This window comes from Raphanus sativus, chromosome 5 (assembly GCF_000801105.2).
Source record: "Raphanus sativus cultivar WK10039 chromosome 5, ASM80110v3, whole genome shotgun sequence".
In the NCBI taxonomy this organism is placed as follows: Eukaryota; Viridiplantae; Streptophyta; class Magnoliopsida; order Brassicales; family Brassicaceae; genus Raphanus; species Raphanus sativus.
In genome coordinates this window covers 32,341,539-32,361,128 of record NC_079515.1, presented here as the reverse complement: position 1 = coordinate 32,361,128, position 19,590 = coordinate 32,341,539, and the positions used below count along the sequence as shown (strand labels likewise).

Sequence of the window (19,590 nt, the reverse complement as noted above, 5' to 3'; positions counted from 1 at the left end):
CTTTTATCTGTAACATATATTTGCCTTATTTGTTTGAAGTGCTAATTTCGAAAATTAAATGTATGATTTAGTTTTATGACAAAAATATTGTTATATTTGTATATTTGACCAAAAAAATATTACCAAGTAAACATAATATTTTTGTGGATGTAAATATATTTAAAATACATTTTATTTATTTAAAAGACAATGTTACAAATTTTTAAAAATAAAATATGAATAAAATGATAATAGCCGCAGCGTCTGTCAAACGAACGGTATTTAATTCTGCTTCCTGCGTCGGCGTCAGCGTCGGCGTCAACTTCCTGCGTCTTCGAAACGAACAATAATCTGCGTCGGCGTCGGCGTCAGCGTCGGCGTCAGCGTCTATGAAACGAACATCAGATAAACGAGTTTGACGCAGCCGCTGACGCCGACGCTGACGCTGACGCCGACGCTGAAACCTGCGGTAACCAAACGAACAGGGCTTTATTCATCGCTTTGCTTAATCTCCGTCGACAGCTTACTTCACAAAAACTCTCTATGTTTCTTTTATTCTTCGTCCTTTTTTTCTCGTAATCTTTAAAATATTTTTTTTATCAGTATCCAGCGTCCTCTCTTGTCAAACCTGACAAATCAACAGGAGGAAGAATTTATTAAAAGCCCCACATAACGCTCTTTAATCTTTTCTTTTATATACTTCAGTTTCAGACAAGAACCCAAACAAAATAATAATTCTTTCCTTTTTGAAAATGGGGAATTGTCAAGCGGCGGAGGCAGCGACGGTTTTGATCCACCACCCGGCGGAGAACAAGGTGGAGAGGATTTACTGGTCGGTGACTGCAAGTGACGTCATGAGATCCAATCCAGGTCATTACGTTGCGGTGGTGGTAACGTCACCGACATTGAGGAACGAGAAAGGGTCGCCGCTGAAGCAGCTGAAGCTCCTTCGTCCTGACGACACTCTAGTCATCGGGCATGTTTACCGTCTCGTCAGCTTCGAAGGCAAACATACTTACGATCTCCCTCCCTCTTGTTATTTTGTTTTAATTCCTATGTCATGATATTAACACCGTAAGTAGTTTTTGTATGCAGAGGTTTTGAACGAGTTTGCGACGAAGAAGTGTGTAAAGCTTGGGAAGCTATTGAAAGAAGGAGGTGGGCTTGAGCTGAAGAATAAGAAGAAGAAACACAGAAAGAAGACAGATCAGGATATTGGTCGGGTCAACCCAAATTCTGATTTGGACTCGAAAGAAAATGGTGCTGATGATGCGGTAAGTTCGCATCATTTACTTGACTTTTTTAATCATTATAAATTTACAATGACCGGCTCAGTAATATTATTATAAATCACATAGAATATTTGAAAATGTTTGATTATACTATTACATATTTAAAATATCCTCCATAAATGATCTTTTGCAATTCTATAACGGGCCACATGACCATATGCAATGCACATCTTTCACATGCCTTAGATTTTGGTCTAAGACATGCTAAACTGCGTTTCTCCGTATGGGTGTTTAATTTAAATCGACGGGTTTTATATAGGTCGACGGAGAAGACGGTGGAAATGGGTTTATGAGGCGGAGTCACGGCGGAGGAAGATGTGGCGGTGGGTGGAGACCAGCTTTGCACAGCATTCCTGAACTTGTATCCTCATGAGAGAAGTCTTGAAAAGCGTCGATATTCTTAAAGCACATCCGACAACATTGAAAGTTTATGTAAAGCGATGTTATTATCATAAATGCTTTAAATGAAGATCCAGTCTCAAGTTATATTTTCAAGAACTTTAATTGTTCCAGCGTTTCAAATATTTGAGCATTTTATGGTGTATTCTCAGACTAGATTTAGAAGATTTTGGCCAATACTGCAACATCATTTACAGATTCAGAATTGCACAAATCATATACTAATTTGCTTCCCTGTTTATGTATACGCATTAACTTGCAAAAGATAAGTAAACCGACAGCTCGTCTTACCTTGGATATATATATTTTACGTAATAACATAAAGTTTCGATACATCCAATGATAACGTTCCATACTACGATTTTACGTAATAACACCATGTTAGGTGTTAACCACCGTTCAACTAAACAAACGATAGGCGTATAAAGCGGGTTTAAACAAGCTGTAAAGCCTATAATTATTGAATTACTAGTCACATGTTTTTATTTTTGTTCATCTGTAACTATAGAAAAAAAATGTAAAACGTAGTCTCTTTAAAATATGCAAGGCAGCTCATTTGGTCGGCCTCTTTTTGTCAATCATAGTCATGAAAGTCAATGAGCCAATGACTGATAGGTAAATTACATCAGGTTCAGTTAACTATAGACGTAACGTAATTAACGGCTCAATCATTTTCAGTTTCATTATTAACTCTACCTTTTAAGTATATCGCATTACTAATATGTTGATTAACGAAGCAACCTTACGGCATTGGACGCAAGTCGTACCAAATTAAACCAACGTTGCACTTTTAAGGAATGGGCTAATGGGCTAAATATGGGCTTATAAAGGCCCATTTAACAATTACAATAAATTATAGGCTTTATGGTTAATTCAAAACCGCGCCTTTGCTAAACCTTTTTTTCTTTTCTCGATCCTCATGAAATCGATGGGTGGTTATCGTCTTCTCCGGAGCTCCGGCGTCGTCATCGGAATCATCTTGCTACATCTCTTCGCTTTCTCCTCTCTTGTCTCATCTGATGAACTTCTGTTCGGTAAGTTTTTTCTCTCTCTACAGTGCGAATTGGTCTGTGAAGGGTGAAATTGTAGAAATCTAGGGTTTGATGGTTCTGTAGAAATCTCACAAATCTAGGGTTTGAATGCAGTTGAATGTTTGTAATATGTGTGGTTAATCTTTTGCGTTGACAGTTGTGGGAGAGACTGGGGCGATTCAAGTGAATCCCAGTTTAGAGGTGAAGGGCTCTCCTGGATTAAAGCCTGAGAGAACCTCTCTATGTGAGAGGATACGTATCAATGGACTGAAAAGGTTTAAACACATGGACAAGTACGCACACTCGTTGAAGTTGATACTTAACTCATCAACCGCTGGGAAAGCAAGTAACTTTGATGTTTGCTTCCACAGGTTGAATAGTTTATCTTCAGTTTTTTTTTACTGTTAATCACCAGTTCTGTATGATTCACTAAAATGTTTCACTGATTTTGTAGGAATTTGTCGCGTGCAATTGGGATGTGCCCTCCAAGTCGGTGGGAGAAAGTCTCTAAGGGTTCATGGGTTCAGACAATGTCTCCCTTCGACCACAAAGTTCTTGATGTAAGATCTATTAGCTCAGCAAAGGTCACTCTGGAGCTGTCTGCTGTAGAAGGTAGATCTTTCTCTCTTCCTTTGGTTTGGCAATTTTTTTTTTCAACTTCCTAATTTATCAGCTATGTTGCAGAGTTTTCCATGTATCGCATAGTGTTCTTAATACTTGGTGCGGTTTTGCTGGCTTTGGCTTCGACGCTGAGTCAGTCGCTAGCATTTTACTACAGCAGTGCCATGGCTGTTGGTATTATGCTTGTCGTCCTGCTTGTCCTCTTTCAGGTAGCCTCAGTTTACTTGTTCAGTGTCATCTGTAGTGTTATTAATTATAAAAAAAAGAAGAGGTATTTACTTTCAAACTCCGCTTTTGTAATGTGATGTGTTACACAGGGGATGAAGCTTCTACCAACTGGGCGTAGCTCGTTTGCATTGTTCATATACTCATCCCTGGTGAGTGGTGATTGCTAAATGATTTAAACTTTTTTTTTGTGCTTCCCATTTTCTTCAACCTCCTTGTTGTATATAACACACGGTTTTTTGTCCTTCTTCTTTTGGCCAGCTTGGTTTAGGTGGTTTTCTTCTACGCTATGTTCCTGGTTTATTTCAAAGTCTGCTAACTGAGATGGGAATCGATGAAGATATGTACACCCCTGTATGTAAGTTTTGATAGTGTCAGTATGTGCTGGTTAAGAAAAGCCCCTCTCATACTTGTAGTGAAGATTTTTGTTTGTTTGTTTGTTTGTTTTTTTGTGACGGTTTTGCAGGTAGCGATTTTTGCCGGGGTGTTTCTGTCTTTGGCTGGAGCGCTTTTTGGATTTTGGACAGTGAGGAAACTGGTTCTAACCGAAGATGGCTCCATTGACATGAGCACATCAGTCTTTGTTTCTTGGTCTATCCGGATCATTGCTGCGGTTTTGATTCTTCAGGTTATTTTTACAGTACGTTTTCTTTTTAAATCAAACCGAAAATCATCCTTTGACAATAATAATCTCTTGTTTCCAGAGCTCTGTAGATCCTTTGCTTGCTGGAGGAGCACTGATATCTGTAATTATTATATCATCGAGTTTAAAGAAGATCAGCAGATTGAAGTTCATACTACGCTTATATGAGTGAGTCGTGACCGATCTATATTTAATTAACAAACTAAACTCTCTTTTTGTTAGTGTTAGCTTCCATATCTCTGAAAGTTCACACAGTATTGAATGCTTAAGTTGAGTTCTTTTGGCGCAGGATTCCATTGAATTTACTGATAGGAATCTGGGAGGCAATTCGGTCTGCTGAAGTACCAACCATCCCTGGATATCTCCATGACTTCATGCAAAAGAGTCCTGTTGCTTCTGAATTTGGCACCCGTGTTACTTTTGCTTCTCCATCTGGAGGTTGATTTCTGATCTCTATTAAATCCCAGCATCTCAAAACGTAAAATGAAACCAATAAATAAGCTTTTTGTTTAACGTTTCTTATTCAGGAATCAGTGGGATGCGACAATCTCCACCGTCTGAATCAGATACTTTCCCTTCCTCTTTCCATAAAACTCCTGAAAGGAATAAACTATCAAAAGAAGAGTGGAAGAAGCTCACAGAGGAAAGCACGACAAAGGCGGTTAAAGAATTGGTTTCTTCACCTGGTTTTAGCACATGGGCAGCAGCAAATGCGGATAGGATCAATGTGACTCCAAGAAAAGAATCTGGTACCACAAACAGGCCACGGAAATGGCTGCATTGGTCCTGAACCAAGCTGGTTTAAAGTCTCAAAACTGTTTAGAAACACAGAGAGAGAACTCTTGTAGAGAGCTCTTCTTGTAGGCAAAAGTTGCTTTCTTCTTTTATGACTTTTGTTAGTGTTTTAGCTTTGGTGTGGATGATGTTGTCACGATTTGTTGTAACGCTTATTTTAGGCCGTGTATCATGTTTTTGTGTAGACAATGCAACGAGCTTTGTTTCTTAATGGGTTCTACCTTTTTTCTTTACGATGGATATGAATTTTATTATATTCGAATATATTATAGTAAGATTATTGATGTCATGGGAATGTGGACTAGCATGTGGGTGGATAAAAGTTATCTTTTTCGAATTATAATATCTCATCAACTATTTTTATTCAAACGAGGATGTCCAATTTAATTTGCCTTTCTCCTTGTGTTAGGAAAAGAGATGATTATTTAAGTTGAATAATGATCAACCCAGAAGTAAGTGGTGTTTAATTATTTTAATATTAGAATTAATATCTTTATGTATCTAAAAACTCTACAAAATCAATACTCAATAAATTAACTGATACTATAATTTTTTTTAAAAAATTTAAATTAAACAAGTTTAAAATATAATACAAATCGATAAAATAATAAAAAATAATATTTTTAAAAATCTTATGTATTTTAAAATCATAAAAATACTTATATATATATATAACACTTGTATTATTTGATTTTTTTAAAAATAGAAATATCTCTATAATTTTAATACTTTAATATAACTTGCTAATATTTAGTAAAATTACATATATACCATATTTTAAATTTATAAAACAAATTTTATAGATATTAATTATTTTGTTTATTTCTAAAATAGAAAAATAAAAAATAAAAAACTTTTGTAAATTAATAACTCTATAAATTAATAAAATTTCATAGTTTTAGCATTGTTAGTTTATAAAGTTTTTACTGTAGTTTGGTTAGCACTTTATTTTTTGAAAAGCATATAAGGAATAGTGTTTAGTGCTAAAATTAAACAGAATATGAAAGAAAGATCTAACGGACCTAATCCTTATAATGCAAGAAACACGTTTATAGAATATTTTCTTTAGTTTTCTACTTTACTGTATCACTAATTAGGCAATTACAAGAAAAAGAATAACAAAATTAAATATTATTGCTCACCGTCATAACTTCTCTATAAAGCAAAGAAACAGAGATTGCTTGAAAAGAGAAGAGAAAGAAGAAAAAAAAAAGCTAGAAGAACTCAAAAGATGTATAATCAAGAACAACATCCTGTCGGTGCTCCTCCTCCCCAAGGTAATATTCTGTTTTTCTAAGTTTCTTTGAATTTTGATATTCTGTTTTAGCTTCTTCTCTGCTGGTTTTAATATACTTTTGTATTCCGGTTTAAAGGGTATCCTCCTAAGGACGGTTATCCTCCAGCTGGCTATCCTGCCGCCGGTTATCCACCGCCGGGATATGGTCAGGGATACCCTGCTCAAGGTTATCCTCCACCTCAATACTCTCAAGCTCCGCAGCAAAAGCAACAAGCTGGTATGCTCGAAGGATGGTATGGTCTTGATCCCCTCTTGTTTATTACTAGTGTTATTATTATTTTAGTTCTTGATCCAGTGGTGTTAATATGTTGTGTTCTGTTCTATTACATATGCATCACAGTTTGGCTGCGCTCTGCTGTTGCTGTCTCTTGGATGCTTGTTTCTGATCGGTGAATATATCAGTTCAACGATTTCTTTTCCTCTGCATGCAATGAAAAAGACATGTGTATCGTTCAACAATCTGCTGTTAATCTTCTTTCTTTTCGTATTTGTCTTTTAAACTTTTGTATTTTATGGATTATTTACTCGACTATGACGACGTCACTTTCTCTACCATTTACACAATAAAAACTATTTTTTTTGAATGAACACAATAAAAACTATTGAGAAGTAGATCAAGTAAAATTAACCATAAAAGCTTGATGAAATACCCAAGGAGGTGTGTTTGTCATCATCATCATCATCATATTATTGTGTCGTAGTAAAGGGAAAATAGGAAAAAAATAAAAGTAAAATCCAACCATGGATATAGTTCAGTGAAAAAGCTCACAGATGCTAAAATAACGAATAAAAATGAGAGCCTTCACAGCGAAGTGTCTCCTTTTGGCCGAGAGATGGACGAAGATGATGTAGTGATCAGTTCTGTGGTTGAGGCTTGCCTTTCCACTTGAAGTTGTCAGAGTAAGACTTAGCCTGCAGTTACCATGTTAAGATGAGCCATCATTATGGGGGTTAGGTAAAAAATATTCAATCTGAAGAATGAAACAGAGACGATCCTTGTCCAAAATAAAATTTGTTTCATGAACATTACGCATTTGGGTGATAAGCAGTATGATGGGGTTTTGATAAAAAAATCAGGCATTGGAAAGCTTTCTATATCTATTAAGCCAGTACTGACGAATCAACACACGTTTAAGGTTCAAGCAGAGCTTTAAAATCACTCACTAGTCTTAGAACAAAGAGATTAAAAAAAATATATATAATCTAATGGGGTTAGTAATTATTGAAAAAAGACGGGGATCTAGAATGAAGAGATTCAACCTCTCCACTCTAGGTCTGGCTGAAACAAGTGGGATTTTAGGTAAAAAGGAATAAGATACTAACCTTCAACAACGGTGTTTTGGGCTCCTTGACCTGCCATGGAGTCAAGATATACGTTTTTAATATCAAGAGGGCTAAAAAGAATGAATGTAAGCAGAAGAAGAAATGAGAAGATTTTACCACATAATCCCAGCCATGACGCTGAGCAAAAGACTTGGCAGCTTCCTCGGAATCAAAACCAAGAGCGGAGTCACCAACATTGGCATAAGGGTCACCCGTAGAAGTCCACCCCATCAATGGGTTCTCCCACCTACAAAAACATATCAAATTACTGATGATAGATATTCATTCTTTTTTTTTTTTTTTTTTAAAGTGAGGGACTTTTGACTTCTAAGATCGAATAGGAATATAACAGGTCCATCTAGGGTGAATCCAGCAAACAAACATAAGAGAGGATGAAGAAGGGATATACTTGAGGGTGGAGACGAAATTGATCTTCCATTTCCCAAGTTTTCCAGATCCTTGCTGTGTCGCCGTTCTTGCAGGTGAGTATATTATCACCTGTTCCAAATATCCCCCATTCCAATCAAGACCAATCCCTAGACTCAAACCCTAATTCATAGAATAAAAAGGAATCGAATAATGATTTAATCTTGCCTTTCGTGCAAGATGCTCCTCTGGGATTCCGGAGACACTACCGATCTCACCGCGCTTGTAATCCGACTCCACCACCGCGTCACTTGAGAAAGGCCGAGCTACACGTCCGAGATTCGCCGCGATACGAGCAGTCGCTTGAGTAGTAGCACGAAGCGCCATCGTCACGTAGAAAGTTTGGAAATCTGGGAAATAATCTCTTTGGAGCTTTTAAGTTTTTCCTCTCCTGTCCTGTCTCGAGAGAGATTTGTAAGAACAAAATGGGCAAGAGAGAAGTGGGGAAAAGTTAAGAAATTTTCATTTCAGCCACTGTAATTGTTCTCTATTACTCTAATACTCACTAAGTTATTATTAGTATCAATTGACCCCAACCCACCAATAATTATCAAATTATGCAATTCTCTTTGCAAAAATGTACTCTAATATTTTCTCCCAAAAAGTCCTATAACTCGTGTAAAACACAGCTATACCTAGGCCTGGGTTCGGTTTATTCGGTTAGTTCAATTTTTTTTCAAAATTTATTTAGTTTAGATCAGTCAAAATTTCACCAAAATGAATCGGAAACAATTTTGTTCGATTCTTGATTAGTTAGGTTTCAAAATTTGCTGAAACTTTTTATTTTACGGTTAGTTTGGTTAAAATTCTAATTTAAATTAAAAATAAAAATCAAGTTAACTTTAGGTATTTCAGATTTTGATTAGTTCAGTTTAGAATTTCAGTTAAAATTGATCTGTGATTTTTTTAATTAAAAACTAATTAGTGAACATAAAACCTAATTTTTCTTTCTTTTGCCAAACTAACCTAAAACCATATTTTTAGGTTCGATTCGGTAAAGTTCAGTTCTGTTAAAAATCCTAATATTTATTCAAAGTAGGTTTAGATTATAAGGGTTATCTTGTAATATGATATATATTGAGGCAAATTGATGAAAAGTTGAGAAATAAAGGGCTACTTTAAAAAGGTATTGTTGTGTAATTTGGATACAAAGGAAAGCTCAAGTTTTGTTTTGCTTTTTCTTTTTTTCATATCTATGGATGTTATTCCTCCTTCTTGTGGGTTAGTCTCTGGTCTTTGTCTTCTTCGTTCGTTTCACCGAAATTGTAAGATTCACATTTGATCCACGAGACATGTACACGAACAAATAGTTTTCATCACCAAGTGTCTCCCTCAAAAACTCTCCCTTGGTTTCCGTTTGATCTGGCATGCTTCTCCTCCTCCTCCTCCCTTGCTCAATTCTGTTTTCGTTTTCTCCGATCCTCGCATTTGTCTTTTTTTGGTTAGATGATTTGCATTTGTTAGCGTATTTTCCATATTCATGTTTAGATTTTCGAACTTGTTAATGGATTTTTTTTTTATGTTATGACAAGACATGTGATTTGATCCTGTCTTGGTTTAGTTATCTGCTCGAATGAATCACTCGTTTATTTGTTGAACTGAGAGCATCGGGGCGTATCTAATTTATCCTCTGTCTCTTTGTATTCGATTTGTGAGTTACATATGAATGTTTTGGCTTCCAGGTGTAGCTTATGGATAAGATTTTTTTATCTACAATTAAAATGTTTGTACATTGTTACTTGGCTTCATAGATTTAGTCATTGTAATTTATAATAATCCATTTCACAGATGCTAAGCTTTTGTAGTGTTTTAATCTTTTGACAGAAGAAAATAAACAGAAGAAGTTCAACTTATTAGCAAAAAAAAACTTTAGTTTTTTCTTGAGAACCTTGTTGATAAGTGTGGATGGGTGCCCCAAAGCAGAAGTGGACACCGGAGGAAGAAGCAGCCCTTAAAGCTGGAGTTCTTAAACATGGCACTGGCAAGTGGCGTACTATACTCTCCGATCCTCAGTTTAGCTCTGTCCTTAAGTCCCGCTCTAATGTTGATCTCAAGGTAATAAAAACCCTTAAAAAACTCAATGTGTTGAGTTTTGTTGGCTACAGATATCTGCTTTGTTTGAGTTTTGTGATTGCCATGTTTCGGATTAGTGTTTTGATATTACAAAAGCGTAACAGGACAAGTGGAGAAATATAAGTGTGACTGCGTTATGGGGTTCAAGGAAGAAGGCTAAACTTGCACTTAGAAAGACATTGCCGGCTCCTCCTAAACAGGATCATACCAACAACACTACATCTCTTAGCATTGTGCCTTTGGCTAATGGCCAAGAACGGACAAATCCAACATCGCCTGGAGGTTCTGGTGCGGGATCGCTACAAACTCATGCTTCAAAGAGATCAATTACAAGGTTTTGGTTGATGCACCACATTTAAAGATTTTTTAGTTTTCTTTTATACCATATTGAGCTATTTGTCTCTTCTTGTAGTTTGGACAGGATTATCTTGGAGGCAATTACTAACTTGAAGGAACCACGCGGTTCAGACAGAACCTCCATCTTTATGTATATAGAGGTAACGCCTAGAGCATTGTGAATATCTAAAATGTTTATTTTGAGGTTTTGTCTTATACTTAGTAGTAGCTGTAAAATTTCAGGAGAATTTCAAGACTCCGCCGAATATGAAAAGAAATGTGGCAGTTAGATTAAAGCACTTGTCATCAAATGGACCATTAGTTAAGGTAAAACACACACAAACAACTTTTGATTCAAGATTTCAAGATTACAATCACTTCATTATACTCTCAGCATCATCACTTATCAAGTGCTTGCTCGCTCTTTGTTGTCATTTTTCAGATAAAGCACAAGTACAGGTTTTCAACTAATTTTACTAGCGTTGGAGCAAGACAGAAGTCTCCTCAACTCTTGTTGGAAGGAAACAACAAAAAAGACTCACCAGAACCCGTAGCCCTCCGAGCAGACGGAGAGTTGCTTATGATAAAAGGCATGACAGCTCAAGACGCTGCAGAAGCTGCTGCAAGAGCAGTTGCAGAAGCAGAGTTTGCAATCACAGAGGCAGAAGAAGCAGCAAAAGAGGCAGAAAGAGCAGAAGCCGAAGCTGAAGCTGCTCAGATATATGCTAAGGCAGCTGTGAAAGCTTTGAAGTTCAGAATCCGTAATCATACTTGGTAAAACATTAAAGCAAGAGAAGCCATCCATCATGGGAAAGTTCTATAACAGAGCAAGCCCCTATATATACATATCTATCATTACCAGTCAGGCGGTATCTCATCACCTGCAGAGTTAAAAAAGTTTTCACTACCTTTCTTCTCTTTTTGTTCTGTTTTGTAGAAGTGTAAATCCGCTGTTTGATCATATATGTATGTTCATATCTCTGAGATTCTGTAAAACTCAAGACTTTCTTTCCTCTGTATGTGGATGATCTGCTTGGCACTTGTAGGTTTGAAGGAGATGAATAAACAAGTAAATTAAGATTTTTTGAGAAATTTACAGGCAATTTAACTCTCTTTTTTCACTACTCTCTTCCCATTCTTTCAGAATGTCATAAACTGAAAGTGTATCAGAATCACTAGATTCTTCATCATCATCGATCTCTAGTTCTTCTAGACCCAACGTCTCAAGTTCAGTCTCCGTAAATTCCCAAGCTTCCCCTTTCGCACCATTCTCCTCTTCCACTGCTGTATCATGAAGCAGCAAATCTTCCTCCGGTTTCTCGCTGTGACTTTGAGTTGCTACATCAATGGCTAACAATGGTTGTGTTGAAGAAGACCCACATAGAGACTTCAACGACTTTGAGAGGTTTGAGACCGTTGGTTCACTTGCATAATCACAGTCAAGGATGTAATCAGAGAGTTTCTGTAGATTCTCCCGAGTAACCCAGTCTTGATTCTCCTCGAAAAGATCACTCCATTCTTCTTCACTGATCTGGAAAGAAGCCAGAGCCACGGTGTTGATCAGTGTAATTGCTCTTTGGTAATCGCCTTTAGCTGTCGCGTGGCACAACATTTCAGTGAAGAACAATGGGTGAGGGATTTCTCCATCTTCAAGAATTGCATCGAAGGCATGCTCTATAAGACTCCACTGCATTTACAAACGAAACTACATAGCTTTATGCTTCCATAAACACAAATAGAAAAAACGTCAAACTATGTAATGATTCCGTTACCTTCCCAGCTCTTGATGCTTCTATAAGCATTGGTACGTGTTTCGTTTGATCAATTTGATACCCGGAGAGAATCATCGTCTTGTACACATGCTCAAAGTATTCCCATTGGAGCGATCTAGCTGACGCTTCGAGCATGAAGCTGTATGTATACTCGTCTGGGACCAGATGAGTCTCTTTCTCTCTGACAATCTCTTCAAACAGCTCTTTAGCTTCGACAAACATATCGTTCCTTCCGTAAACTCTAAGCATCGTGTTCACGGTTCCTATGTTCGGATCGCATACATCTTTCATATACTGGAATATAGCCATGCAATCATCAACATGACCACCGTTCAATGAAGCTGCTATGAGTCCTGTGAAAGTAATCTCGAGGGGTTTGCAGTTTTCAAGCCTTTTTATCCTCCCTACCTGCATTATTAATACGTTCTGAATAAGATTAATACCGCAGAGGTTTTCTGATAAGCAGAAAGTGGTTAAACGATGAGGGAACTTGCCTCGAGCATTGCTTCACGCCAGCGCCCGTTGTTGCAGAGACAGCATGCCAGTTCATAGTAAACAGAACCTGTTCCTATAACTCCCTTTTGTTCCATATCTCTTACCGCTTCAACAGCTTCCTCGATTTTGTTTTCTCTCCAGAGAGCTCGTACAAGAACTGAGAATAAATCACGCGCCATAAGAATCATATTAAGTTACCAATACACAAAAAGAAGAAACAAAAACCAAAATACAGATAGCTACCCTTGTATGTAATTGCTTTTGGAGCTTCGCCACTGCTTTTCATCTTCCTAAAGAACTCGTAAACACGATCGTACTTCCCTGACTCCAGCATAACCTGTAACAAGCATATCTTTGCGAATAAATTTACGAGGGTTTCCACTACAAACGACACTAAAAAAAACATCTACAACGTATAGTTTCTGTTAGGAAAGCAAACCTCCATCGCAAGTCCATAGGTAGCTCCATTAGGTCTCAGACCGTTTTTTCTTAACTCAATAAATACCCATGAAACAGCTTTCCATTGGCGTGATGGAACACAAGCGTTCAAAATCTGGGGAACCAGTTAAAGCCAGGCAGGCAGCAATTAGAAATAGTGATAATTATGTTGCATAAAATAAAAATTCAATAATTCGCTCAAAAGCTCTCTCACTTACAGAATTGTACACAACCACGTCTGGTTCAAGCACAGGATCCCAGTTCTTCTGGCGCAAATTCTTAATAAGCTTAGTTGGTTTCTGCCTCATTAGCTCGATTACCTTGAGCAACTCTTTCAACAACCCTGCTTGCCCAAGCGTCACAGCAATACTGTGGTACGCCGCCATATCAGGATACAACTGCCGATCACCCTAATATTGACTAATGGATATGAGAGTTAACCCCCACCAAAAAAAACCGCAACAAAAATTACTTAAAGTCACTTACAAGCATCTGTTTGAATATCTGGAGAGCTTCCTGGGGCCTCCTTGCAAACCCAACAACAGACAAAAGCTTGGTGTACACAAACCTGCTCCTAAGGTGTTTACGCTTCTTATCGGAATAGACCCAATGAACAACAGCTAGAGCTTGTTTCCAGCTCCGTTTGCGTCCTAATCGATCAACAATCTTAAGCATTTGATCTTCGTTGAATTGAAGCCCTGATTGATTCATCATCCTCACAAACTTCCAATGCTTCTCAGTAATTTCTCTACTACTCAACCTAATTTGCAATCAATCGAACACAATTAATTTTGGTCATCAATCAAAAGCTTTCGAAAAAATTATCAAATACCTGTCAACGAGAACACGGACTGCTTCTCCTTCGTTACGCCACCGTTTTGCAGGATCAAACCCTACGTCGTCGTTTCGAGCCGCCACTAGACTGTACTCTTCTTCCACGTCATCAACGTCGTCCTCGAGAACCCAACGGAGATCCTGCTCCAGTATCTTCTTCAGCTCTTTCAGATTCTCTCTCCTCGTTTTCCCGTCACTCAAATCTTCTCTCCGGACACCACCGACGAGCTCCTTCAACCTCACTCTCTCGATTCCCTCCCATGGATTCCCAACTATCAAACTCCTTTCGCCGCCGCTCCTATCTCCCGAAACCGTCCTCGTGAACTGCTTGTATTCCCGTTTTAAGGTCTCGAAACGAGCTTCTTCCTCCATAGACTGTCTCTGCGCCTCCGTGTATACCGTCTCCCCCTCCGACTCGGTTTGGCGCTTAGTTCTCCGGTTGTGCTTTTGAATTTCCTTCTTTCGAAGATTTTTGAGAATTTTAGGGGTAGGATCGACGCCGTACTTGAGAAGTCTCCGTTTGATCTTCTCCATATCCGGTTCGAATTCCGGCGGCAATCTTGCCGGAGGTTGGGAGAATCTCACCACCGATGCGTCCATTGTCGCGAGGAGAGCAGTAGCAAGTGAAGCGTATAGTTTAGCTTAGCTTTAGCCTTTATCCGTTTAAATTTTGAAATCTCCGTTTTTGGTCTGATATTTCTAGAAAATTATGAATTAACCCAGTACGTTTTAATTCTTTCAAATCCGACCCTGAAGGAAGGTGAATTAAGAAAACAAATCAAAACTAATATACAGAAGAAGAAGAAAGAGGATAAAAAAACAAAGACAAATCTTGTTTCTCACAGGATTTAAAACAAAGAAAAAAAAATTGTCATTCTTCCACCATCAAAGGAGTTGCAACACACAGGAAGACTGAGAAAAGATGAAGAAAATGCAGACGGGTTCTTGTTTAGCTTGCTGACTTGGAGTGCTTTACAAGCCAATCAATCACTTGGTCAATGTTGGTAGAGTTCTTGCAAGATATCATGAAGCAACACACTTCTCTATCTGTGAGCGACTTGAGCCCCCTGTTGGCAAACAAACAAACAAACAATGGAGATAAAAAAAACATCTTCAGAATCATCGAATTTAAAGAGAGACAAGTGTTTTTGTTGTGCTTGGCTTACATTTCCTCGGTTAAGTCATCTTTGGACAGAGCACCAGGCTTGTCGATTTTGTTACCGAGGACTAGAAGAGGGATACCACTAAGCGAGGTCTTGCTCAACAAATCATGGAGTTCGCTTTTCGAGACACTAAGGTTGTCAGGATCAGCAGCATCAACTACATACCTGGAATCATAATCAAGCAGCAGCAAGAGAGCACAAGAGTTTTTTTGTTAAGTCATATGAAAAACTAAAAGCATAGTGAATTAAGATAGAGATTATTACACAATGGCGGAAACAGAACGGCAGTAGCGTTCCCACATGCTGCGGAACCTAGGTTGACCACCAAGATCCCAGAGTTTGATTGTGACGCTTCCTTTTGTCACTTTCCTCATGTTGAACCCTACCTGAGAGGGGAGAAGAACAAACTTCTTTTAGCAAATGTTTTGTTACTTAAAAGCATTTCAATAGGGAGAAGTGTAACCCACCGTAGGAATCATGTCTTCACTGTATCCACCGGTCTGAAAAAATGAGAGATAAAAGAGAACCATCAGTAGAGGGGTTAAGAAACATATAGAAGAACAAGACTAGGGGGGTTTTTGGGATAGAGAGCAATGCTTACAGCAACGACGTTAACAAGAGATGTCTTTCCAGCATTTTGAAGTCCTATCAAGGAAAGCTCCATTTCTTGCTTGAAGAAGAGGCTGCAAAATGACATATTCAATCAATTGTAATAGAAGAAAAGAAGAGATTTTCCCTAAGAAACCAAGAGCAGTTAGTTAGTCCATAGGAGTATATTTGCACATCCTCATTATTCACAAAGCTATTCACTTTGCTCTTTGTGAAGAAATGTTTATCTACTAATTTAACTCCAAGATGGATTCACAAAGTGTATTTGTCTAAACTAACTAAACCTAAACTTGATTAGCAAATCTAGAGGCAGACAGACTTGAAGACCAAACCAAAAGAGTTAAGTTTGTAGCATTCTTATTAGTCAGAGATTGATGTGGTCGTATTGCTGCTATTCCTACAATCACATATGAATCAGAAATTAATTCCGCTAGAAGCCCTAATTCCGTCCTAGTAATCACAGATTATAATTGAATTCGGCGAAGAAAGTTGGATTTTTTTTCCTTACATTAAACTCGAATACGGGAGAGAAACTAACCTGCGAAGCCAATTGAGAAAAGCATCCCACAAACCCATAGTTTATGATTTAGACAGTTTCCGAGAAAGACAGAGAGACAAGAGAAAAGAGATCGGTCTGCTAGAAATTCTCCTCCACGGGACGGGATCTCTATGGGTTCAAATGGAAGCTTCTCTCTCCCTCTCTCTTCCTTTTCTAGACCTTCTTCTTGGGCTGCTGCTGCTTATCTCGTCGAAGATTTTTTCTTTTAATCGAGAGCCGGCGAATTAAAATCAAAATTCACGAGATCTGGACCGTTAAATCTGCGTAGGTCCTTCTCAATCGTGTGATTGACGGTCCTGATTAGATTAGGAGAAATGAAGGTGTGTGTGACAGAGCGAAAATCATGGCGCTATTCTGTAAATTATTAAATTTTGTGTATCAGCCAATGAGAAGAAAGATTCGATGGGACAGAGAGAAGTTCGGAAGAAGAATAGAAATCTCGTTTTATAATAAGAAAACAAGAAAAATAATATGTGCAGATCACGCCACCACTCGCGTGAAGGAGGCGCGTGTTAACCATGAACTAATGATTAGCTGGTAAGTGGCGATTCCAGGAGAGATTGGCGGCTGAGTTGGTGGGACTGGGAGCTGCACTAATACGCGCCGTTTCTAGGCAGGCAATAATGGATTGAGAGCCGTATAGATGGGCTTTGCTGTGGGCTTTTAGCCCCCACATAGGTAATGTAATGGGTTATACAAGAATATAAGCCACCTCTGGATGGCATAATGAGAAACATCAAACATCCGAAGAGTGATAATGAAGGTACAGACTCAGTCACTTGTTGCTTCCATACGATCAGAAAACAACTCATCTTCTTCTTCTCAATCTTCTTCTTCTCAATGTCACTAGCCATCGACTGGGAAAAAAATTGCTTATTCAAAGGTAAAAATATCTATCTTATTAAAACAGAAACATTCTGTTGGACCTAACATTTATTTTGTAAATTTTTAAATTAAATACACATTTATATTTTATAGTTAAATCTACATCAAATCACTAATGTTCCTTTCTTTATACTACTATCTATTTTTCCAAACAATATACTTTATTTTTTATACTATTATTAATGTTTCCAAACAATATATTTTATATACTACTATCAATGTTTCCAAACAATACAATAATTAATCTTAGTTATTTTATATTCATCATTTTCTCTTTAAAATTTTGTAAAAACGTCATAATTTCATAAATTGCAAAATAATAAACTTTAAAATTTAGATTATAAGATTACAAATTATGAAACTATTACAATTTAAATCAAATTAGATTACATATCGGTCATCCATCAGTTCAATCAATTAGTCTCGGGTTTTAGTGATTTTTTAATATGAATATTTTAAAAACCTAAATTGAATTGTTAGATCTCCGGATTAACCGGTATAATCACAATCAGGTTGAATTAAAAACACTGATTTAAATACAAAAAATATTTTAAATACACTCTTTAAAGTTACCAAAATATTCATAGAGTTGTTAGTAAAATTTTTCATCGTAAAATATTCCGCGCTTTCAAAGCGCGGGTCAAGATCTAGTGAGTATTTAAAAAAAGAAAAAAAATGTCAATAGGTGACATTTGTAATAAGTGTGTCTCAACAACAGCAAGTATTCTGGTATAATATTTAACATTTTACCAAAAAAACAATTTTACCAAACTCAAAAATTCTGGTATAATATTTAACATTTTACAAAAAAAAAAAAAAAAACAGCAAGTATCATGTCTACAACCATATATACGTGTTTTTATTTAGTCTATGTTAAAAAAGGGTGGGAAACGAATTTGTCAACCACTCAACTCGAGATCCACATCTACATCTCATGTGCATGAATTATATAAATATACTAGATTTTTGATCAGCGCTTTAAAAGCGCGGGAATATTTTTGGTTTAATTATATTTTGTTTTTTTTTTAGGTTTTGGTTTAATTGTGGTTTTTTAGTCCAAGATATAGGAACCTTCGGTTATTTATCAAATTAGTTTTGGTTTCAATTTGACTATTTTGATTAGGACCAGGCAAAAAACTCGAATCCGAAGAACCGAATCCGATCACAAAATTAGTACTCAACCAAAATTAGTTAAATATCTGAATGAGTTCAAAAATTTTGTATCTAGAGAACCAAAACCAAACCTGATCCGAACATAAATATTTCGGGTATCCGAATGTATCTGAAATATATTTAAATAATTAAATATATTAATTATTTTCAGATTTAATATATAAAAAGTATCTAAAATATATATGATATTTTAGAAATTTTCTAAAAGCAAATGTTTAATATAGCAAAACAAATATTCAAAACACCAAAAAAATACTTAAAAAATCTATTGATTTTCTATCAAAATATTGATATCAAACCCATTTATATGTTAAGTTTATGTATTTTGGCATACATTATTCAAACTTATATGTAATATTTTATTTTTATTTTTAGATTTTGAGAAATTTAAAGTAGATGTAAATTTTAATTTTTTAAAAATAATTTCAACGGATTATCCGAATCCGCAAAGATCCGAACCAAAATTTATAAACACCCGAATGAGGTTGAAAATTTTGTTCCCGAAAACCTAAAATCCGTATTGACCCGAATCAAACATGAATGAGTATCCGAATGCCTACCCCTAATTCTGTTTTTTGGCTTGGTTCTAATAAAAATGCGAAGAATATTTGTTAGAATAATAAAAGTATTTAGTTAGTTAATGTGTATAGTATCCTAAAAAGGTTTTATGGTATGAATATAGTTTTAGACTCTTTTTTTGGTGTAAGATTTTTGGATACTTCATATTATTCTCCCTCAAAACTGTTAAATTTTTGTTTTTTTTTTTAATTTTTTGTTCAACTGTTAAATTTGTTTTATGCTTCCATAGTTTCAGCTTATCAAATATTCGAATTATAGTAAATAACTATGTATATGTATAAAACCAATAAAGTTGAATGTAAAAATTAAAATTGGTTTGTTATTAGGAAATTGAGAATTTTGAACATATTTCGTATTTATATTAAAATCTTCTATGTAGTTTTTAAAAATCATAAACATACTAAATATAATAGTCATTTAAAATGATATATCTAAGTATTCAGTAATCAGTATAGTATAAGGATGATGTGTATAAGCTATAAATACATACTAGATCATGACCCGTGCGCCTGCGCGGATTTATCTTTTGATTCACATATTTTATATACATGTTGTATATTATTTAAGATTTATAATATAAAAAAGCTAGAATGATCCGAAACCCAAAAAATCGATCCGGACAAAAAAAACCAAATACCTATTT

General features: G+C 36.4%; 7 protein-coding genes across 10 annotated transcripts; 4 read left to right on the top strand and 3 right to left on the bottom strand.

The window, feature by feature from the left end:
* Nucleotides 1-518: 518 nt before the first annotated feature.
* LOC108857718 (uncharacterized) lies at nucleotides 519-1,815 on the top strand. Its single transcript, XM_018631731.2, has 3 exons — nucleotides 519-984; nucleotides 1,075-1,253; nucleotides 1,531-1,815. The coding sequence occupies exons 1-3, from the start codon at nucleotides 732-734 to the stop codon at nucleotides 1,642-1,644; spliced, it is 546 nt and encodes a 181-aa protein (XP_018487233.1). The 5' UTR covers nucleotides 519-731; the 3' UTR covers nucleotides 1,645-1,815.
* Nucleotides 1,816-2,543: 728 nt separating this feature from the next.
* LOC108856989 (uncharacterized) lies at nucleotides 2,544-5,196 on the top strand. The gene is made up of 10 exons (XM_018630906.2): nucleotides 2,544-2,704; nucleotides 2,859-3,072; nucleotides 3,156-3,313; nucleotides 3,386-3,531; nucleotides 3,640-3,699; nucleotides 3,809-3,901; nucleotides 4,014-4,175; nucleotides 4,252-4,358; nucleotides 4,480-4,628; nucleotides 4,718-5,196. Exons 1-10 carry the CDS (start codon nucleotides 2,590-2,592, stop codon nucleotides 4,978-4,980), a joined length of 1,467 nt encoding a protein of 488 aa, XP_018486408.1. The 5' UTR covers nucleotides 2,544-2,589; the 3' UTR covers nucleotides 4,981-5,196.
* A 906-nt stretch (nucleotides 5,197-6,102) lies between these two features.
* LOC108859551 (protein CYSTEINE-RICH TRANSMEMBRANE MODULE 13) lies at nucleotides 6,103-6,837 on the top strand. Its single transcript, XM_018633458.2, has 3 exons — nucleotides 6,103-6,262; nucleotides 6,359-6,515; nucleotides 6,623-6,837. Exons 1-3 carry the CDS (start codon nucleotides 6,217-6,219, stop codon nucleotides 6,666-6,668), a joined length of 249 nt encoding a protein of 82 aa, XP_018488960.1. The 5' UTR covers nucleotides 6,103-6,216; the 3' UTR covers nucleotides 6,669-6,837.
* Nucleotides 6,838-6,892: 55 nt separating this feature from the next.
* On the bottom strand, nucleotides 6,893-8,479 carry LOC108859550 (NADH dehydrogenase [ubiquinone] iron-sulfur protein 4, mitochondrial). Its single transcript, XM_018633457.1, has 5 exons — nucleotides 8,200-8,479; nucleotides 8,015-8,103; nucleotides 7,723-7,852; nucleotides 7,606-7,635; nucleotides 6,893-7,194 (listed from the first exon to the last, which is right to left on the bottom strand). The coding sequence occupies exons 1-5, from the start codon at nucleotides 8,356-8,358 to the stop codon at nucleotides 7,138-7,140; spliced, it is 465 nt and encodes a 154-aa protein (XP_018488959.1). The 5' UTR covers nucleotides 8,359-8,479; the 3' UTR covers nucleotides 6,893-7,137.
* Nucleotides 8,480-9,174: 695 nt separating this feature from the next.
* Nucleotides 9,175-11,532, top strand: LOC108859547 (telomere repeat-binding factor 2). Of its 4 annotated transcripts, none has more exons than XM_018633455.2 (6): nucleotides 9,175-9,296; nucleotides 9,856-10,086; nucleotides 10,209-10,438; nucleotides 10,517-10,601; nucleotides 10,684-10,767; nucleotides 10,883-11,532. In XM_018633455.2, the coding sequence occupies exons 2-6, from the start codon at nucleotides 9,937-9,939 to the stop codon at nucleotides 11,216-11,218; spliced, it is 885 nt and encodes a 294-aa protein (XP_018488957.1). In that variant the 5' UTR covers nucleotides 9,175-9,296; nucleotides 9,856-9,936; the 3' UTR covers nucleotides 11,219-11,532. The 4 variants fall into 4 exon arrangements, with proteins under 4 accessions (XP_018488957.1, XP_018488956.1, XP_056842512.1 ...); XM_018633454.2 differs by having other exon boundaries at nucleotides 9,190-9,252; XM_056986532.1 differs by having other exon boundaries at nucleotides 9,229-9,396.
* LOC108859546 (pentatricopeptide repeat-containing protein At5g67570, chloroplastic) lies at nucleotides 11,495-14,620 on the bottom strand. Its single transcript, XM_056986531.1, has 8 exons — nucleotides 13,978-14,620; nucleotides 13,632-13,905; nucleotides 13,364-13,555; nucleotides 13,147-13,260; nucleotides 12,951-13,044; nucleotides 12,703-12,864; nucleotides 12,213-12,616; nucleotides 11,495-12,127 (listed from the first exon to the last, which is right to left on the bottom strand). The coding sequence occupies exons 1-8, from the start codon at nucleotides 14,577-14,579 to the stop codon at nucleotides 11,534-11,536; spliced, it is 2,436 nt and encodes an 811-aa protein (XP_056842511.1). The 5' UTR covers nucleotides 14,580-14,620; the 3' UTR covers nucleotides 11,495-11,533.
* A 55-nt stretch (nucleotides 14,621-14,675) lies between these two features.
* Nucleotides 14,676-16,531, bottom strand: LOC108859548 (ADP-ribosylation factor-like protein 8b). The gene is made up of 6 exons (XM_018633456.2): nucleotides 16,290-16,531; nucleotides 15,744-15,825; nucleotides 15,610-15,642; nucleotides 15,407-15,528; nucleotides 15,146-15,307; nucleotides 14,676-15,046 (listed from the first exon to the last, which is right to left on the bottom strand). Exons 1-6 carry the CDS (start codon nucleotides 16,325-16,327, stop codon nucleotides 14,929-14,931), a joined length of 555 nt encoding a protein of 184 aa, XP_018488958.1. The 5' UTR covers nucleotides 16,328-16,531; the 3' UTR covers nucleotides 14,676-14,928.
* Between the last annotated feature and the right edge of the window lie 3,059 nt (nucleotides 16,532-19,590).

Bases quoted from the DNA above. Each gene is read 5' to 3' on its own strand.
- LOC108859548 (XM_018633456.2), bottom strand. From the start codon at position 16,327: ATGGGTTTGTGGGATGCTTTTCTCAATTGGCTTCGCAG. The intron at 15,643-15,743 runs GTAAGCATTGCT...TCATTTTTTCAG, and splicing joins CTCTTGTTAACGTCGTTGCT to ACCGGTGGATACAGTGAAGA. The intron at 15,047-15,145 runs GTAAGCCAAGCA...GTTTGCCAACAG, and splicing joins GATGACTTAACCGAGGAAAT to GGGGCTCAAGTCGCTCACAG.
- LOC108859547 (XM_018633455.2), top strand. From the start codon at position 9,937: ATGGGTGCCCCAAAGCAGAAGTGGACACCGGAGGAAGAAGCAGCCCTT. The intron at 10,087-10,208 runs GTAATAAAAACC...AAAGCGTAACAG, and splicing joins GCTCTAATGTTGATCTCAAG to GACAAGTGGAGAAATATAAG. The intron at 10,439-10,516 runs GTTTTGGTTGAT...CTCTTCTTGTAG, and splicing joins TCAAAGAGATCAATTACAAG to TTTGGACAGGATTATCTTGG.
- LOC108859546 (XM_056986531.1), bottom strand. From the start codon at position 14,579: ATGGACGCATCGGTGGTGAGATTCTCCCAACCTCCGGCAAGATTGCCG. The intron at 12,865-12,950 runs GTAGCTATCTGT...ATTTATTCTCAG, and splicing joins AAAAGCAATTACATACAAGG to TTCTTGTACGAGCTCTCTGG. The intron at 12,128-12,212 runs GTAACGGAATCA...TTGTAAATGCAG, and splicing joins AAGCATCAAGAGCTGGGAAG to TGGAGTCTTATAGAGCATGC.
- LOC108856989 (XM_018630906.2), top strand. From the start codon at position 2,590: ATGAAATCGATGGGTGGTTATCGTCTTCTCCGGAGCTCCGGCGTCGTC. The intron at 4,176-4,251 runs GTTATTTTTACA...TCTTGTTTCCAG, and splicing joins CTGCGGTTTTGATTCTTCAG to AGCTCTGTAGATCCTTTGCT. The intron at 4,629-4,717 runs GTTGATTTCTGA...TTTCTTATTCAG, and splicing joins TTTTGCTTCTCCATCTGGAG to GAATCAGTGGGATGCGACAA.
- LOC108857718 (XM_018631731.2), top strand. From the start codon at position 732: ATGGGGAATTGTCAAGCGGCGGAGGCAGCGACGGTTTTGATCCACCAC. The intron at 985-1,074 runs GCAAACATACTT...TTTTGTATGCAG, and splicing joins CCGTCTCGTCAGCTTCGAAG to AGGTTTTGAACGAGTTTGCG. The intron at 1,254-1,530 runs GTAAGTTCGCAT...GGTTTTATATAG, and splicing joins AAAATGGTGCTGATGATGCG to GTCGACGGAGAAGACGGTGG.
- LOC108859551 (XM_018633458.2), top strand. From the start codon at position 6,217: ATGTATAATCAAGAACAACATCCTGTCGGTGCTCCTCCTCCCCAAG. The intron at 6,263-6,358 runs GTAATATTCTGT...TCCGGTTTAAAG, and splicing joins CGGTGCTCCTCCTCCCCAAG to GGTATCCTCCTAAGGACGGT. The intron at 6,516-6,622 runs GTATGGTCTTGA...TATGCATCACAG, and splicing joins GCTGGTATGCTCGAAGGATG to TTTGGCTGCGCTCTGCTGTT.
- LOC108859550 (XM_018633457.1), bottom strand. From the start codon at position 8,358: ATGGCGCTTCGTGCTACTACTCAAGCGACTGCTCGTATCGCGGCGAAT. The intron at 8,104-8,199 runs GCAAGATTAAAT...TATTTGGAACAG, and splicing joins AGGAGCATCTTGCACGAAAG to GTGATAATATACTCACCTGC. The intron at 7,195-7,605 runs GTTAGTATCTTA...TGGTAACTGCAG, and splicing joins CCAAAACACCGTTGTTGAAG to GCTAAGTCTTACTCTGACAA.